Source organism: Pan troglodytes, chromosome 10, assembly GCF_028858775.2.
Source record: "Pan troglodytes isolate AG18354 chromosome 10, NHGRI_mPanTro3-v2.0_pri, whole genome shotgun sequence".
NCBI classification, from domain to species: Eukaryota; Metazoa; Chordata; class Mammalia; order Primates; family Hominidae; genus Pan; species Pan troglodytes.
In genome coordinates this window covers 40,875,583-40,894,881 of record NC_072408.2, presented here as the reverse complement: position 1 = coordinate 40,894,881, position 19,299 = coordinate 40,875,583, and the positions used below count along the sequence as shown (strand labels likewise).

General features: G+C 40.1%; 1 protein-coding gene across 16 annotated transcripts in view; it reads right to left on the bottom strand.

Moving 5' to 3' along the window:
* Positions 1 to 19,299, bottom strand: part of TESPA1 (thymocyte expressed, positive selection associated 1) — a 35,121-nt gene that overhangs the window by 11,491 nt on the left and 4,331 nt on the right. For 8 of the 16 annotated variants that reach the window (XM_063785540.1, XM_063785538.1, XM_063785542.1 and 5 more), the window contains 8 exons: positions 12,845 to 13,052; positions 11,922 to 11,964; positions 6,288 to 6,337; positions 5,628 to 5,681; positions 4,833 to 4,869; positions 4,491 to 4,589; positions 2,180 to 2,388; positions 869 to 1,680 (listed from right to left, as the gene is read on the bottom strand). In XM_063785540.1, the coding sequence (XP_063641610.1) occupies positions 869 to 1,680; positions 2,180 to 2,388; positions 4,491 to 4,589; positions 4,833 to 4,869; positions 5,628 to 5,681; positions 6,288 to 6,337; positions 11,922 to 11,964; positions 12,845 to 13,007 (1,467 nt within the window). In that variant the 5' untranslated portion in view covers positions 13,008 to 13,052. Of the gene's footprint in view, positions 1 to 868; positions 1,681 to 2,179; positions 2,389 to 4,490; positions 4,590 to 4,832; positions 4,870 to 5,627; positions 5,682 to 6,287; positions 6,459 to 11,921; positions 12,013 to 12,055; positions 12,178 to 12,844; positions 13,053 to 19,299 lie in introns of those variants that run through there. The other 8 variants (XM_063785548.1, XM_063785549.1, XM_063785547.1 and 5 more) reach the window with 5 other exon arrangements.

Sequence of the window (19,299 nt, the reverse complement as noted above, 5' to 3'; positions counted from 1 at the left end):
AGGCGAGTTCTGAGTCTTAGAGGGTCAGAAGAGTTGGTGGACTTAGAGAACATGAAGAGTTGGTGGACTTAGAGAATGTGCCCACCTAGTCCTGCACTATTCCTTCTAGAACATTCTTTGGTTACCCAGAATCACAAAGTTTGCTGGTCAAATGGCCCCAAGCCGGTTGCAGGAATGTGCGCTGGTTTTGCCTGATGACTGTTCTCTCAAGGGCTGACCTCTCCAGTAGTGTATGCAGCCTAGGCCCAAATGATGACCAATGGCTGTTTGTGTAGGTGGGAGCTTGTGGCATTTGGATGTGCAGGCTCGGGTGACCAAACATGGACATGCAAGGTCCCTTATGGTATAGGACAGGTCTGGGCACTGGAAGAGAAGGGAACAGGTCAGGAGCTGGGGAGTGGTTCTGCTCACACTGTCACATTTTAGCACAGAAGTCCTAAGAGTCTGAGAATCCTAAATTGAAATCTGGACTTCTGGGTCTTTATGGTTAGATATTTGTCAAGGTAAGGGAGAATTTATTTTATTTAAGAGTGGTTAGCTTTGTGTAAAACTGCTCTCCATTTGTTTGTAATCTCATGAGGACCACAACAAATGGTAATGAGAGGTGTACTTAATGAGAACATTAAATGGCAATCAGATCAGGTAAGTATTACCAAAGGAGCTCTGAAAACTCGACTGCTCTTAGGAAACCAGGCCTCTGTCTCTTTCTCCCTGTATATTAACCCTCAATTGAAATCAGAAAGTGGTATATCTGGCTAGGACAGGAGGCCTGGATTATTTTTCCCCCAAGGGTTCTAACCCTTCATCTTCTGGGAAAGAATCTACAGCCTTTCTCTGCCAGTCTCTCCCTCACCTCCAACCCACTTACCTCCTCCAAGTCAAAAGTGTCCTGTGGCTGCTGGCTTAAAGACCGACGCAGTTCTGGTCTGTCTACACTCTGCTTCCATTTCTGCTGGGTGATGGACAGGTCCAAGGACTTAACCTTCCTGCCCATGAGATTCTTCTGGAAGAGGCTCTTTCTTGCTCTGCTCTTTCTTTTCCAGAAAGTCTCATCCTTGGCTGGATGGGTTTCCGTATTGGTGGCTGGTAGACTACACAGCTCTCTCCTTATCTGAGCTGGGTCTGTGCTCCACTGTGGATCTTCTATGGGCAGAGAATGTGTGCAACAGGGTACCTTGGGGTTCGAATCCAGAGTTTGGGATGGTGCTAGCACTGTGGACATCCTCTGCTGTGTTTCCTCTTTGCAGCAGAAGACACATGGATAGGGAGAAGTGGGCAACTTCTTACCTTCAGCAGGGGGCACAGGATCTTCCTGTGAGAATTGCCCCAAATCAGAGTCTTGCTGGAGGAACTGCTTCTCTTCTTTCACTTTGTCCATCACTTCCAACACAACTTGGTCCAAACTGTTCCTTTTGGGGGTGTTGTGGGGTGGTGGTGGCCGGTCTCGGGGGCATGTGTACAGACACATCTTGGAGATGGCTTTCCGAAGGCGGTCTCTGGGTGACTGGGGTTCAGGCTCTCGGGACAGAATCCTGATGGACGGCACATCAGTTGGATGGTTGCAATTCCAGAACATGTGGGATGGTGTGAACTTTTGGACAGGTGTCTTAGACACATAGGAGTAGAGACAGAAGAAGGCATCAGCAGTGACAGCCAGTGTTTGCACCTGCTTAAACCTGCCTGGGTACAAGAGTTAAAGATGGTAAGTCTGGGGTTCATCAGCAAATCTTCTTAAATCTCTCCCTTCAGGAGGCTCCCCAAAGCTCAAAATTCAGGGAGAAGCTTCCAATTTTCCTACTAGTGTTTCTCCCTTTTAGATTTCTAACACTCTTTTTCTGGAATTTCGTAACTTCTTGACACCCCATCCCATGTAGATATTCCAATTGGGAAATAAAAAAGAGGGATAAGATTTATAGACATCATGCTGATATGATTGACTGAAAGGCAAGAAGGCCTAAAGGAAGCAGTAGTGGCCTGAAGTCTCTTAAAGGCTATTTCTTTAAGAGAAAGAATCAGACAGAGTTCTCCATCTTCATTGAAGACAACATAAGAGGAAAGAGACACAATAGGCAAAGGGTTAAAGATAACCAAGAGAAAGCAGGATTTGAAGCCACTGAGCCCTGCTGTGAAAATCTAAAGGAAAAGGGAAGTAGAGCAGGTGCCTGGGAGGGACACTCACTGGCCAGCATGAGGCAGGGGTCTTCCATTTCAATCCTCCGCACCTGGGACTTCAGGAAGAGCTGGAAATCAATGCCCTTGGCCTGAGAGGGGGTGGTGAAAAATCGGGCGGGTATCCGAGAAGTGTCTTTGTGATCCTCTTGGCCAAAGCCCAGACTGAAGAGGACATCTTCTGCATCTTCTTGCACTTTGTCCAGAATTTCTGAGATGCTGAAATGAGGGAGTTTGGGTAAATAAGGGACAACTTTGAGACACATGGTAATTCAGAATATCAGAATATCTAATAAAAGTGTCAGAAGACTGAAATTCTTTTCTGTCCATTTCTCTACTTTTCACTGTGACTTTGAGAAAAGCTTTCACTTCTCTGAACCTAAATTATCTGTTGGAAACATGGAAACTACAATCCAACCCTAGTTATAAAAACTGAATAAAATTTTAGTACAGTACTTTGAACAACTTATTGCAGACGAATAAAAATTTAAGTAAATATAAAAGGATTTTGAAAAATAAGAGCAGCATAGATACAAATAAATTTCACAGTTGCATCATTAAGTGTTCAGTTCCCAAATTTGCCATCCGACTTGCCCCAGTGGTTGTTGCGTGGGACAACTAAGCAATGAATATGTAAGAAACATAGAACCCCTGAAGGTAAACATTTTTATTCTTGATCTTAGGGCAAAAAGTAATCAATAAGTACATCCAAAACCTGATTTTGAGAGGTATGCTCCTTTCTAGCACTATTTTCAGTACAGAAGTCCTGTGTCACAGAAGATCGCGTGCACGCACTCTCTCTTTATGGTATCAACCTGGATTTATGTCTAAATCGGAGTTCCACCAACCTGGGTGACACTAGAGCTTAGTAATTGTGTTTCAGACAGTGAGGCTAAGGGAAGCTATTATTATTTGAGGCTTTGAATAATCACTATCACTCTCTTCAGAAAGTATGCTGGGCTTTTTGATCAAATAGGGACCATCTTGTTTAGCTAATAGCTGGACGGTCGGAATCCCTGGATCTACTCTTGTCCTTGCCAGCTTTTATCTCCATGGTCCTAAGTTTCCCTATCTGTGAACTGTGGGCATAAAACTGGATCAGTGCTTCTCAACCATGGCTACATGTTAGGATCACCTTTGCGGGCTTTAAAAATGCATATATTTGAATCCCATCTCCAGACATTCTGATTAAATTGAACTAGGGTATGAACTAGGACTAAGGCTCAGTGAGGATAAATTACTAAATTTGGTCATGTGACAAAATTTAAGTCTCAGAACCAGGTCTCAAATTCAAATTTTGACTTCAAATTTCAGATACTTTTCATTATATCATACCAGTTTTCCTGACTTTTCATCTTTTTCAAAGAGTTATTTGTGTGTATATTTTGTCCACCCTATTAAATCATTCAGCTCCTGGGATCAAGCTATTTGTCTGCTTCATCTTTTCTTTTTTTATTTTCATTTTTGTTTTAAGTTCTGGGGTACATGTGCAGGAAGTGCAGGTTTGTTACATAGGTAAACGTGTGCTAGGGTGGTTTGCTGCACCTATCAACCCATCACCTAGGTATTAAGCCCAGCATGCATTAGCTATTTTTCCTAATGGTCTCCCTCCTCTCACCCCATCCCCTGACAGGTCCCAGTGTGTGTTGTTCCCCTCCCTGTGTCCATGTGTTCTCATTGTTCAGCTCCCACTTAGACGTGAAAACATGTGGTGTTTGGTTTTCTGTTCCTGTGTTAGTTTGCTGAGGATAACGGCTTCCAGCTCTATCCATGTCCCTGCAAAGGACACGAACGCGTTCCTTTTAATGGCTGCCTAGTATTCGTGTATATGAACCACATTTTCTTTATCCAGTCTATCACTGATGGGCAGCTGGGTTGATTCCATGTCTTTGCTATTGTGAATAGTGCTGCTTCATCTTTTTCAAATTCCATACAGTCATTGCCTGGCCTGCCTGTCCGAATGAATTAATATTTTATTGCTTCATTCAGTCAACAAATTAGTCAATTAATCAATACATTGTTTACTGAGCACCTACTCTGAGTCTTGGAACTGTGATGGTATCAATACTATACCTCCTGGGGTACGAGTTTCAGTGGGAGGAGACACCTGTATTTTACACATAGTATTCAGCTCTGAGAAGACTCCTCTGTGTCTTTCACAATTCTTGAAACAAATATGGTCACATTTTTCAAGTATGCAGTAAAAGTGCATAAAAGCTCCAGTAAGATATCCCAGAAAAAACAGGCAATGACTCTTGGTTCCATTCTCCTATGCTTCTCATCTTCTCCACCCTTCCACCCTGCCAAACTTCAGTACCTACCTTGAACTAGTCTTGTTGGTCCCCCCAGTCATGCTGCTGGAAGCCAAACTACAGCCAAGATCAAGTAGCTGGCAAGGCCTGGCTGTCTCGAGGAAACTCCTGCAGAGATCAAAGCTGATGTCATACAAATCTTGTTTCCAGTCTGCACCCTGGCTTCGAGGAATCCCTGCTGGACTTATTCACCCCCTGAACAGTACCTTTTAGTCTATGCAGTGGTTGTTCGTTGGAAAGTCTCACTCTCTAATGTGAATCTTTAGCTCTTTATTTTAATCTCTTTGACCTACCCCAATTCACTGATTCTTAAAGGAGACATCATTCACCCTGGCTGAACCTAACACTTACCTGGAGAAGAGTTTGCCATTGGCGGCCAGTAGTGTGGCTGGACAAGAAACAGAGAAGCAAAGAGCAAATTAGAAGGGAAAATGAAAATCACCTGTGTTGCCCCTCTGAACTTAAAACTCAGTCCCCTCTGTTTCTTTTTGTGACTATGACAGGCTAGCTGGACCCCATAAATTCTGCACTTCTTGCGGCCTCAAGATTACCTAACACAGTTCTGGAATAGGGACAGATATGCCAGAGAGTAACTGGCCTTAACCCTCTGAACTTCTGACCCATGACTGATGTTTAGGCAAGAGCCCCTCTGTCCTAAAAAGGATAGAGTCATTTGGCCTTCCTGGCTAGTGTTCCTGTCCCCCTACACAAGTCTTTAAAGCTCCCAGGAGACACTGGTAGGTTGCTGTGCTTTCATTCTTTACTGATGTCCTTCTCCTCCTGCAGTATAGTCTCTATTTTACATCCAATGCACAGACTTGTTTGGAGTTTCTGTACAGAAAACAGTCTTAAAGCTATCTGAGCAGCAAACATTATAGTAATTTTATATGTTATCATCCCAGGGGCCAAAGGAAAGTTCCAGTGATGAACCAGTAAGAGTCATGGTAGGCTGATGAGGAGGTGTTTCTGGGCATGTGATGCCTTCTGCATTTTACATTAGATAATAATGAGATTGCCCTTTCCCTGTAGATAAGACCCCAGGGATGGGCTGTTTCTTTCTGAAGTTTTGCACTTCCATCCTATCCTGAATTCATACAATGTATATCCTGTTTTCTCATCCCAACCTCAGAGAACTGTGCCACTTACCCTCTGCTCCCAGGGTCAAGTCATCTTCAAAGCTGGTCCCATGGCTGCAGAAGCCTGTCCAATAATCAGGTGAGGGTCACAGAAAACCAGGATGGAACATATACACATGCACATGCACACCCCTGCATACACAAACATCTTCACATGCCCTTAGACTAGACTTGCACAACCAGATAATCATACTAGATACCCATGTTTGTCAAATTACCACAAACTGTACATATATCACCTCAGAAGTCATATTCATTTTTGATTCAGAAACAATCATACATGCATTCACCTATAACCTTTCCCCTATATCACATAGTTATGTACACAATCCCCTGCCAAACAGCAAACACATGGGGGTGTGCACTCACACCCATATAAACACATATTTTATAAAGTTCTTTTCCTATAGCAGTGGTTGTTATCTGAGCAACCACTAGCAGAACATAGCCTATGACTGTTAGTGAGCCTGTGGGCTCTGAGCCAGCACTTTCTTCTGGATTTCCTGAAGTCTTGTGACCACGAATAGTGTTTTGCAGCCAGTTTAAGAACACTCAGGGACTCTTTTGCATGCCTATGCATGTATATGTGCATAAACACTCACACACACACACGCACAGGTATATCACTCTCCAGGTAGAAGAAAAATAGATGGACAGAACCTATACTCACCATTGTAGATAAACTGTCCTGCTTCCTCAGAAAATCCTTCTTCAGAGTATCTAAACCAAAAACAGTCTTATAGGTTGAAGTCACTTACTACATTTTCCAAGGAGTTTTTTCATGGAAAAACTCACACATATTCATATTCTTTTCCAGTGAGAGTCAGTAGTATTTAATTTGCTTTTATGTTGGAGAAAACAAAGACAGAGTGGTTACTTGTCTGAAAAATTCATAGAAGTAGTTGGGGAAACTGGGGTTGGAATGCACTATATTTTAGATTGTGCTTCTGTTGTCCTGGCCACAGGACTAAAGGACGAAAGTCAACTTAACAATGATTCTTCGGTCTTTAGGTGAAACAGGAAAGAAAGAATATTGAAGCAAAACGGGAGAATTACATTCATAGAAGCAGGGGTTTGCGTGCCATAATTTCCAAATCACAAATATAAATTTCTAGGTTTTCTTAAAACTTTTAGATCACCTTAACTACCCACACTTCCTTCCTTCTCTCTGAACCATGTTATTGCTGAATATCATGTCATTCAGGAAACAGCAGAAATTGTATCCTGGTTAGAGATATTTTAAAATTTTCAGGCATGGTCTTATCAAACATTTACCATCTCCACCAGAAGAACAAACCGAAATCAGCACAAATGGTGGTGAGAGACAGCTCAGTTTTACAAACAAGGAAGAAATTCTCTCTGTCCAAAACAGGTGTGTGAAGTAATCTGTGACAGGGCTTTGAAATGTGATCAGCACATCCAGATTCTAGTCCTGGCTCATTGTGGCTGTTTTGTTCTCAAATATTACGTAAGGGAATTTGGAACCCTAGATATTATCATCATCTGAGTCTACTTCAAACACTGATATGTTGTGAATTTTGTAGAGTTTGCTTTCCTAAAGCTTTTTACATGGAAGTTGTTCATGGTGCTTTAAATGTAATCTCAAGTGGAGGTTGGAGGGGAAAAGGGTCAGTAACATGAGTTAGCAGAGAAACTGAAGTGCATCCACTGGTGCTGGTCCTAAAGGAGCTTTTCTCTTTATCAGTCTCCAGCAATCCAGATTACTCTCAGGCCACTGGAGTATCACTTCATGGCGTGTGTAACAGTGGGAATAGGCTTACTAACCAAATATCTGTAGGTCAAGTTCTGCCTAAATTTTACAAAATAAGTCACTACATATTTATATATGTATATATATATATATGTGTGTGTGTGTAGATAGATAGATAGATATAGATATATCTTTTGCTTGTAACTCCTTTCAATAGCAAAAAAATCAACCATGTTTACCAAAATCTGAATTTTAGTATGTCCTTATGAAAAATACTACATCAAAGGTTCATTATAAAATATGAAATAATAGGCAAGCTCATTAAGAATAGGTAACTCTAATAATGCACCTAGAACTATAAATATATTTTTCTCTTCCTAATATATAATTACATAAAATATGTTGTGGTATAATACTACAAACATGTGTAATTGTAATATTTACTATTACTACTAAAAACAGCATGATAGCTAATATAGTCAAGTACTAGAATATTGCAATTTACTACTGTATTTAACGCTTGTGTTGTAGCTGCACAGTAGTGCCACTACTAAGGCCTACTATTACTAGAGGTACAATTTAAATAGACTACAATTCCATTTCTAGGTTGTACCCAATGGACATGCCTGCATAGGTTCCCCCAAGTAAATACTAGTCATGATAACCAAAAAATGGAAGCCTCCAAATCCCTATTTATTATAAAATTAAACAATTATATAATAACTATACAACTTAATATTACACAATAATAAGAATGAGTTACTGCTGCATGCGAATACTTGGATAAGCATCATAAACATAATGCTAAGCAAAAGAAACACACATAAAACAGTACATGTTATATGACTCTATTTCTATAAAGTTCAAAATAATCCCAAACATATCTATGATGTTACAAGTCAGGGTATTTGTTACCCTTGGAGGCAGGATAGTGAACGAAACGGACGGAAAGGAGGCATTTGGAATGCTGGTGATGCTCTGCTTTAGGTTTCATGGGTGTATTCCCTTTGTGAAAATTCATTGAGCTATTTATGTATTTATTTATTTGCCTATTATTTATTTGTTGACAGGGTCTCTCTCTGTCTCCCAGGTTGGAGCACAGTGAGAATAGCTCACTGTCGCCTTGAACTCCTAAGCCCAAGAGGGCCTCCTGCCTCAATCTCCTGAGTAGCTAGGACTAAAGGTGCTGCCATGCCTGGCTAATTTTTAAAAAACTGTTGTTTTTTTTTTTCCTTGTAGAGATGGAGTATTGGTACATTGCCCAGGGTGGTCTTGAACTCTTGGGCTCAAGCAATCCTCCTGCCTTGGGCTCCCAAAGTGCTGGGGTTACAGGCATGAGCCATGTGCCTAGCCTCAGCTACATATTTAATACTCATTCATTTTTCAGTAAGTATATTATACTTCAATATAATTTATATTAAAAAGGAAAATGTTACTGATATGTATGCTGAACTTCAATAAAATTTACATTTAAAATGTCACTGATAAAATTTCTGGTTTGTCCAAAGCAAAACTCACTTGTATTCATTGGATACAAGTTTTTATTGGGTGCTTATCCTACATTTCTCTTCTTTAGTTATAATCTGCCAAGTATTTCTATTCTCTTTATGAGGAATAGCCATTGGTGGGTCTTGGGGCATTCTGTGGAACCTACAACAGCAGTGTGGACAGGGGCCTGGAGCTATTGATGCTTTCTCACCGAGCACGATGATTTGAGACTTTATGTCCATCACTCATGTCCCAGGCCTTCCATGGGTTATCGGATAGGCCATAAAATCAATGACCAGGGACTAGATGTATAGTTGCTCCCCTCTTCCCACCCTTGCATTGAAAAATTCCTTAGCATCATTTTAAGTCTCAAATGAAAGAGCCAAGGTATTGCTCTTTCTGTATATGCAGTTCATAAACAAATAGTAGGGAGGAGGGGTTGGATTGTGGGAAGAAGTATATGGCTATTTTTAGCTTCTTCTAGATGTTTCCATAGCTACCTGCCTGCAGAGATTTAAGCTGAAGCCCACACAGATGATTTTTGGGCTCCCAACCCCACCTCTGGTGATTCATGAGCAACACAGTCATGTCCCAGAAAATCCCGAGAGCTTAGGAGGAGAAAGAAAAAAGGAGAGGCATAGTTTGAAAAGACATGCATGATCAGATCCTGTGGCAGAATAGTCGGCCGCTAGATTCAATTGCACTGAGAAACATTGACACTAAATTGCCTGAGATGTTGGTGAACTCTCCTGCAGAGCTTGTCAGAAAAGAAGATGCTCTTGCTACCAGAGGATGTTTGGCTTTGGAAAGAAAAATGGAAACTATATGGTCTTGGAATAAAATTTGAAAAGTGCCCCTCAGGGCACCTGGCAGAGTGGACAGATAATCAGTAAATGCGGGCTCCTTGTTTATCCTCTTTCCTCTGTGGCCTTGGAGCATGGAATACTGTGGTAATTCAGAATCTCATATTTAGAATGCATTTTCCCTCTATCTTCTTCATTAGCTATTACCAAAAGTCAAGTGTACTCTCACTATCAATCATTGTCATTATTGTCCTTTAGTTTTTCTAGCTTTTCCATGCAATTAAGAAGTATTACACACTTAAACAGAATTAGAAAACAGAGGAAATTGGAAAATGTTCTGACTCCAACAATTCCCCTTCCAAAGACAAATGCAAGTATGTTGATTAACTCTTTATGGCCGTTTTGAAGTTTAAATATTTGAAATCTTTTCAAAACATAGATACATAATGAAAATGTAACAGATACCCTTGCACCAGTCACTCTATTTTCACACATGTAAACATTTTGCCATATTTGCTTCAGAAAAAATAAAATATTAAGTAATATATAATGTAAAATAAAAAATTAAATATTAAAGATATAACTAAAGTCTGATTTTACTTCTAAAGTCAATTCTTTTCCTTCTTCCAGGTAATCACTATCCAAGAGTTAATATGCATCATTTCTGGGAATTTTTTTTTCTGATAAATAAACAGACGTAGATAGATGGATAGATATAGACAGACATTTTGTGGAATTATAGGTAGGTATAAACTCCTCCTTTATAAAACTCACCAGTCACTCACTATTAAAAGCATAAAGCACATACACATATATCATCTCATTTAAACCTCACGAGAACCCTTAGACTGTATTATTTTAAGCGTCCCACTTTATAGCTCAGGTGTCTACAGTGAACAGAATTTAAGTTATTAGCTTATGGTTGGTTAAACACTTAGTAGCACAAGAATTAGGCTCAAATCTTGGAGACTTTTCACTAACCAGACCACCTTTTTGTCATAAATTTTGGTTCAGGGTTTATCTTTGTAGAGCATGAGTGAAGAAAGATGATTTCTAGAGTTTATTATCTTGTATTTCTGTGAATTTATTATTTTCAATTAGAATGAAATATGTTCTAAGTCAATGAGCATATTTTAAACTACTTGGCACCCCTCTAGGTTATTCAGATAATCAGACAGTTAGCAAAAGCGTAATTAATAATTGCTGACATGAATTGATGACTCAAGAGTAGTTAATGAGATAAGGACATTAACTGAGCTGACTGTTTCCCCTGTACATATCTGGTAAGTATTTTAAATCCTAGGACAGTTCTCATCCTAGGCTTCTCACCCAAACCTGCAAACATTCTGATTACCACCATTCTTTTCTTCCTGTATTCTGTGGGTCCTCTAATTGACTTTGAAATCAATGAATTATGAATAAGATGAGGGCAATGAGAACAACAGGTTTTTTCAAACAACAAAACAAACACAAAATAAATCCTTCCTGCATTGCCTTCTTGGGTACAGGTGAAATAAACAACCTTGGATTATTTGGTGCTATTTATTTCCTACCAAATAAGCAAGAATGGGTTTCTTTATGCCAATTAATAGATGAGTTTAGATTAAAGGCTATATAAAACTTGAGACATTCCTGGAGGGAAAATAAGGAGCAGGCAGAAGTTGTCCATTCTGAGAATTCATTATTACACAGAAGACTAAATAGATCACAGAATTCTTCCTTTTGTGTCTGGGTATACTGAGCCTAAGAACGGTACAGGCTGATGGGCTGTGGGGTCTCATAATTTAAAGTATCTCTGAGGAAAGAGATAATGCACTGCCTTGAAGTGCCTGCTCCAATTTTCCCCTGCTTTGAATGACTGTCATAAACCCTAAGCTTCTCCTGTGCTCTGCAGTAGAAATAAATAACACAGTTGAATTGCTCTTCAGCAAGAATGATCAGGTTTCCAATTCCTTTTGTTACACAATGTAAGACTCCAATCTAAAGGGGGAAGTCAGGGGAGTAGGGGTCTGGAACTCACCCCAACTATTCCCCATCCACTCTTAGCTTTAGCTCAAACCCAACCTCTATTCCTAGACCTCGTGCCTAATTTAGTCTTAGCCCCAAGTTGCGCTTGATTCACAATTGTGATCACCAGTTCACCCTAAACCCGCAACACCCCTCCAACCACCATCTCAACCTTACTTCTAATCTTTAGGCCCAAATCAAATCCATCTTCCTGTCTCTGAGTTTCCAGGAGTTGTGTCTGTTAGCAAATTCAACCATCAGCCACATACCACCCCATTGCCTGTCCAGCACTTACCCGCAATCCTGCAGCCAGTCTTCAATTTTATTGATTGGATTCCCTAGAAAAGTCAGACACTAGATCACTGTGAGAACTGAACGAAATCAGACCTCCTCCCTGCAACTAATTCCATTCCACAAGTTTATTCTTACATAAGCTGCGTCATGAATCTTTTTTTCTACATAAAGCTTTTCTTTAAGATATGAGAGGAATACACCGTATATAAAAATAGTAGATATTTCTTCTCTCTCTCTGCTTCTTTTCTCCCTTCCTCCCAAGAACCTGGAAAGTGCCCAAGATGTCAGGCCCACTGCTGTCTTTTGAGAGTTCCTTTCCCACAAGGGTGGATCCTTCTCATTTAAAAAGAAAAAGAAAAAGAAAGACAACCTTGTTTTTGTGCTTTTTGCTTCCTACCAAATAAGCATTTATTTCCATCAGAATTTTTGTTTTACTCTTATGACTGTGGTCTCATTTGAACCTCAAAGAAGCTCTGAGAAGTGTAGGAAAGGTACTACTACTTCAATTGGACAAATAAGTCTTAGAGAGGTGAGTGACTTCCCAAAGGCCACACAGCTTGTTAGTGACAGCATTGTGGCCAGAGCCCAGGCATCCAGCTTGGGTGTGGTCTTGTTACACAGACAAAACAGAAACACCCCAAAGCATTCAGAGAGAGCCCCCAGCCTCAGGTTCTTACAGAAGCTTCTCAGGATGATGCAAAAATGTGCCCTTCCCTTTTTCCTAATCTTATGCCTGTCTCTTTCTCACATAATTCATATTTCGTATTACTTTAGCTTTTCTCCTAAACATATTTAAACCAGTCAAAACAGTCCTCCCTGAGGGCCTGGCTAAACAAGGAACCTGTTCACACTCTGCAGACCTGGGCCTGCTGTCACCTTTTGCCGCCAGACAACATAGACGTCTGTCTGATGTTCGTCTCTTACCTTCTTGGAAAACGTCATCCAGGCTGGAAGGCTCAGGATCTGGGACATCCTGCAGGGCGGCGGCAGCCTCCTCTTCTAGGACCTGGGTCTGCCAGTTACGGCTCTGACGGAGCCAGGCCCGCCGTTTCTCCCAGGAGGTGGGGCTCAGCACAGAGGCCTCCATGGCCCTGGCTCAGACTTCAGGGCCTCCCGTAACAGTAATGCCGTCCTAAGAGTTGAAAAACAGTGATACTCCCTCATCATATGCTCAGAAACCACCATGATGCTCAGGGTTGCCCCCTGAATTTTCCTGTGTCTGCCCAAAGGAGCTTGGTCTCTCTGACCATTCAAAAGCAGGGAGGACATGCCTAGCTCATTTTCTGTCTCTCCTGCAAAAAAGGAATGCTCTGAAAACTCTAAATACCGGGATAAGTCTTTCAAGTCAGAAAGTTTGAAAGCTTCAAACATCATGATTTAATGGACATTAAGAAAACTCTTCTGACTTAAAGAATCTCTATTTCTCAGGGTAATCGAAATGCTGTATTAGAAAACATTTTTTCTTTAATCCTTAAGAATGTTGTCTACCAGAATCTTCCATTATGACTAAAACATCTTTAAGTTTACGACTTATAAAATTCACTTCATTTTTTTATCCTCATCAAGACATATGAAAAAATTTAGGGTCTCAAAGGTAAAACAGATTTTCTAAGGTCCCACAACCAGGATGTCACTCCAACTATAGGAATTCTGGGTTTTGTTTGTTTAGTTTTTGTCTTGATTTTTTATGTTCCTGTTTTATATATTAGGAGTCCACATATGATTTCTCTCAGAAAAAAAAAAAAATACCCTGTGATTAAAAGCAGGGAGACACTGCCTTAAGCAATTAGCAGCCAGCACCTTCAGGATAATGACTTTCTAATTTGTCAACTTGTGCTTCTACCTAACTATGAATTTATTCCTCAGCTCATCAATGCAATTACTAATCCTGTCGATTCATATTTCATGTAACATTACCAAATATTGATGTATTTTTCCAAGAGACACAATGATGGCACTAGATACACATTCAAAGAGGAACAGAGGGGAAGAATCATTCAATTGTCCAAATAGAGCTTAAAAAAGCTTGAGGCTAATGTAATATTCATTGGCTCATACTCTGTCCTGCTGCCTCTCCCCCGCTGGCCACACTTGCATCCCACCACACTGAGCAAATAGGAGTGGGGCTGAAACTCTCCAGGTCTTATCCTCCTATTTCCTCGAGCTGCCATAAACAACATCATCTTAAGAGCTACACTTTTAACTATTGATAAAATAAAATAAATAAAATAAAATAAAATAAAATAAGACTACCAGTTTACAGAGACTTCTGTTCCTCCAACACTTAAAACCATTAGTGAGGCATCCAACAAAATAGGCATTAAAATAGCTTTTTTGAAAAGAACATCCTGAATATAAAATGCATTCCTAGGGCAGTAAAATTGTTTGTAGTGCCTCTGCTTGTTACAGGCAAAACATACCTAGGAAAAAATAATACATAATTACTGTTGTCTGATCTAACTTCCTTCACTTCAGGTCCAGTCCAAGACATATTTTTCTTCCAAGTGAGACGGTAGTTAGCACTATGAGACTTTGCTCTTTAACCCCGGGCACCTGGCTCTTTGTCTACTGCCTGTGCCTTTTAGAGAAAATTGAATCATTGAATGAAGTTAATGTCATAAAGAAGCCTCGAAGAGGAGTAGCAGAGATGACTTGCTATTCTTTGGTCAGAGCTGTCGTGAGGAGATAATGTCCATTAAATCGTGATGTTTGAAGCTTTCAAACTTACTGACTTGGAAGACTTACCCTGGTATTTAGAGCTTTCAGAGCATTTAATGCAACTGCCACTAGAATGACCTTAGGACAAGAATCTAAAAAGTCTTATCAGTTTGTTTACCTAGTCCTGTGATCCAAAATATTTAAGAGATTGGTTCCAAAACCCAGAGAAGAAAATCACAAAGGCTGACTTGCCTATTGTTTTTAATTCCCGAAGGAAATGGACCTCCCCTAGATCACTGGGAATCTTCAGCTCACAGAACATTTTTGGTAGTAGAACTCAAAAGGAAGGCAGGAAACCAGGAAGCCAGGAGGGCAGGAATGCAGAAGGGCAGGAGGGTAGGCAGAGAAGGAGGAAAAGAAGGAGGGAGGGAGGGAGGGAGGGAGGAATATCTGGATTTCATACTTTATTCTGCCACTTCAAATGGTATAACCTTGGAAAATTTCATCCTTTTATTTGATCTCAGTTTGTCAGTGAAAACATTATAGCCCTAACATTGATGCATCTAGTACTACAAACTTCTGGATGTGCTATTTTACAGTTGAACCCCTATACTGCCTAGCACAATTCCAGAATCTCACTAATTGAAATGGAGGTGGGGGGTTTCAACATCCTCTGTGATATGAATCTATTTTACATTCCTCCCACATCTTCAAAAATATATCGCAATAGTATAGGCTAATTTCCTCTGCATCCCCTGAAAATACTTACCTCTTTTTTTAACCTCAGTTTTCTCAAATTCTTTCCCTCCTTCTCTTCATCTTCCTCAGTCTTTGCCACACTCACCCTGCAGTGTCCAGCTCTTAACCAGCCTCCTCCATGGAGCCATGCCTGGCTTCCACAGCCTACCTTAATCGCTTTCACTGAGCTCTTTCTCTGCTTGATTTTTTTCTTCTTAGGTCTTATCACTAACATACTTTACATTTCATTTATTTACCCAATTTATTGTTTACTCTTCTGATTAGAATACAAGCTCCACGAGGACAGAAATTTTGGGTCATTTACTGCTGTGTTTCTAATGCCTAAAACAGAATCTAACACATTGTAACCACTTAATGAATACTCATTGTCTAAACGAGTGAATGTTTAGAAGGTGCCCTTTCCTCATAGGAGCCCAGTGCCTTCCAGAGTCATCAGAGACACGTGCAGGGAGATCAGCTTCAAAACAGTAACAATAAGCTGGTAACTATGTGCTTACTAAGCATGTAAAAATGTTGTGGGTTGAAAGTTGGAGAAAAGAGAGATTGTTATTCTAAGACTTGTTTTTATCCTAGAAGTTCCTACAACTGAGAACAAAAATTGCATTTTCTTGACTAATCCCTATTTACTCCCTGTCTGTATGTCCTATGTACAGAAGTTTTACTTAATGTTAATTCTTAAAGGAAAATGCCTATGAAGGCAGAATCCTTAATGCTTAAGAGTTCCAAAGAAAGGCTTACAAATAAATGGCAATTGTAGATATGACAATAAAAAGACCAGACAGGTTAAGTGTTCACTGAGAATGACAGACATTTTCCTGGCAATTTGGGTGAGAATGTAATAATTTTTCTACTTGAAAAAGTAATAGTGATCTCAAGTCTTGAAGAAAAGACACAAGGTAGATCTAAGCTAATCTTCACAACTCTAGCACACAGGATAGAGGACTGGGAAATTGCATAAATAATTTTTTTCCCAATCTCAGCAACACTTGAATTGTAGAGCCCTATCCATGGAGTGTTATATGGGAATACTATAAGTACAGCAATATCAAGAGGCAAGAAGAAATGGTAGTGTCTGGTTAGTGGTAATAGGAGGAAGCTGTACTGCTGGGAGACAAGAAACCGTTGTTTTTTTTGTGTGTGTGGAAATCTGCAGGAAGCGGCAAATGATTATCAGACAAGCACATCAGCCATGAGAGTGTTAGACAGAATTAAAAAGCGAGTGCACACAGATGTCAAGATAGCAGCTTTGTAGGTCTTGGGGCCCCTTGTAATAGAGACAAAGATATGGAGATGTTTCCTCCAAATAAGTCATTCAAAAACGTACACTGATAATACAATGGAGTTTGGTGCAGTGAAAAGAAAACTGACTAGAAATCAGAAGACTTGGACATTTTTCTGACTGGTCCAATTAATTGACTTATGGCATATCAGTTAGGCTTTTTTATTAAGGTTTCAGTTTAATCCTCTAGGAAAGGGATTGGCTGGACTCAATGTTGTGTAAGTTTACTTCCAGTACCAATGTTTATTAACTTATTTAGGTGAGTTTGAAATATGCATAGGAATAGTACCCATAAAAGAAAGTGCATTTATACAGTTTTCCCCATTAAAAAATGCGAAATGCTTCAGTGGTCTCTGGAGTTACTTCCTATATACCAAATTCCCTTTCAAATTAACACCAACATATGGAACTCCTGCACATGCGACCTTCACATTGGATCCAGGAAAGTGGTGAGCCTGAACAGGAAGGCCATACATGAACTTATACAGGGAGTCAGTCAGGTGCTACTCATTGACTCTCAACATTGCTTGAACTTTTCTGCTTTTTTGCTTTAGCTTACAGTTTCATCCCCCTTCCTCTCTAATCAAATGAATTCTTTCTACCCTTTAAGGGCCTACTTAAGTCATCTCCTTTCTCTGTCCTACCTGTAGCAACAAACACCCAGGCCTGCACCATATGCAACAAGACAGTAAGTGGCTACCTATCTCATCATCATTCACCACTAATTGTAACTTCTCCCCTAAACCCATCATAGAACGTAGCACAGTACTTTGCAAAAGAAGGGACTCCATAAGTGCTGTACCTGCAGAGGAGCAAGAATCACCCTGGCATGGGAAATTATCCCCAATTAGTATTCCTCAAAGGACGGGTGCTCCTGACTGTCCTCATGGCCTTGGATCCTAATGTACATTTTTGCACAGTTTGTAGTGAAGGGGAAAAAGGCTTGGAGCATAGTCTTTCCAGTCCTTTGTTGATATAACATAAGGTCACCCAAGTCTGACTTAATGAAGCTTGAACTACCAAATTCTCCTATTTAAAAAAAATATTTTCCAGAGTCTTTCAAGTTTTTATTCACTTCTTCATCAAAATTTCCTTCTGGAGTTCATCTATCATCTCTCTTGATGCTGCTTATAGTATGTGATCATATTTAATCTTCTCTATGAGGATAGAAATATAAAGCCTGTAGATATCTGTTCTCCAATTTTCCCATGAAACTAAGAAATTCCCACAGTGGTACTATTGCTTCTTGCCTGAATCTGCCCAAACCCTTATTTCCCCCCTCTGCTACCATTTCCAGCCTTTTGTTCTTTCCTCTTTTCTACATTTCTCTAGAGGTTCATTCCATAAATCCTTCTCCACAATCTTTCAAGGGTTCTGGAATCTGGGTTCAGCCAAGTGGAGTAAGATGGAATTCTTGTTCTGAGGATGCTATAGTTAAAAGCAGAAATTGTAGTAGATAGGATTGAGGTTAGACAGGAGAAATATGCTCCACTGGTTTAAGATTAGGGAGTTAAGAGCTGTGAAATGAGTATCTTCCAACAAAAATTATTATCAGAGGCAGTAACTGTAGCAGCAGCAGAAAACCTGTAGAGGTATGTCATAATTATGATTCGAAGAATATCACCTATTTCTAGTCTCTGTTTCCCAGGGAAGCAGTTGGGGATTCACTACACATTGACACGGGCAAGTCAAAGGTAGGTAGTCATAATAACTGAAATGTATAGAGTACTGCATATTTATCCATAAAACTTTCCTGTAAACTGCTTAACTTAATCCTAACAACCACTTTAGAGCTGATTACGGTTACCTGACCCTCATAGAGATACGTTATTTGTCCAAGGCCACATCCCTGTAGTGCTGAGATTTAAACTCAAGTTGGTCTGACTCCATGTTATATAGTTTTTCCACTGACATTAGAAGAAGAAAATGGCCCAATGTCACCATCCAATGTAATTTGGGATTAAAAAAAAAAGGAGAACTTATTTTAGTAAATTCTCCATTTTGCATCTATGTAAGCTCTCCATCTTACAGTCTAGTAGAGAAGAGGCACCATAAACACAATGTAATTTATATTTGGTTCTGTGACAATCTTAGTGCAGGAAGTGTTGCTTTGTTTGTGTTATTAGAATAGTTTCCTTTCTGACTCCAGCTAGGTGATTATGAAGCAGTTTAGCCTTCCTCAGGCTTACAGAGTGGTTTTTTTTGGCAAGGGCCCACCTAACTTCTAGTTGGGAGGAGAGAATCTGCCTGGAATTCCACATTACTTTCAGGTTGTTGTGGCATTCAGAATATTTCATAACGGTTTGGGGCACCACAGAGCAATGAGAGCTGATACCATCACAGCCCTGTGGTGGGGCCCCGCCCGGTACATGGCTGATGTGGCCTTGAATTTCTGGGGCCTGTCTGGGGAGTCTTGAGGAAAGAGCTGGGATAGCTGGACTGGTCATGGGCACTCAGAGAGCTTGGGAAAGTGGATAATTATCATTAGTAGACATATTTTAATATTTTAGCAACTATTAGCCTACCAATTTGCACCTGACAAATATCAGCTCTGCTTACAGATACTTCACCATGGGGAAATTTTCAAGGGGCTCAGTAAGGATGACCAATGCTTCTTTTTCTTTAAAGTTCAGAGTGTTATTTAGAAATTAAAGAAAGGAAAACTGTAGAAAGAGTTTGGGCC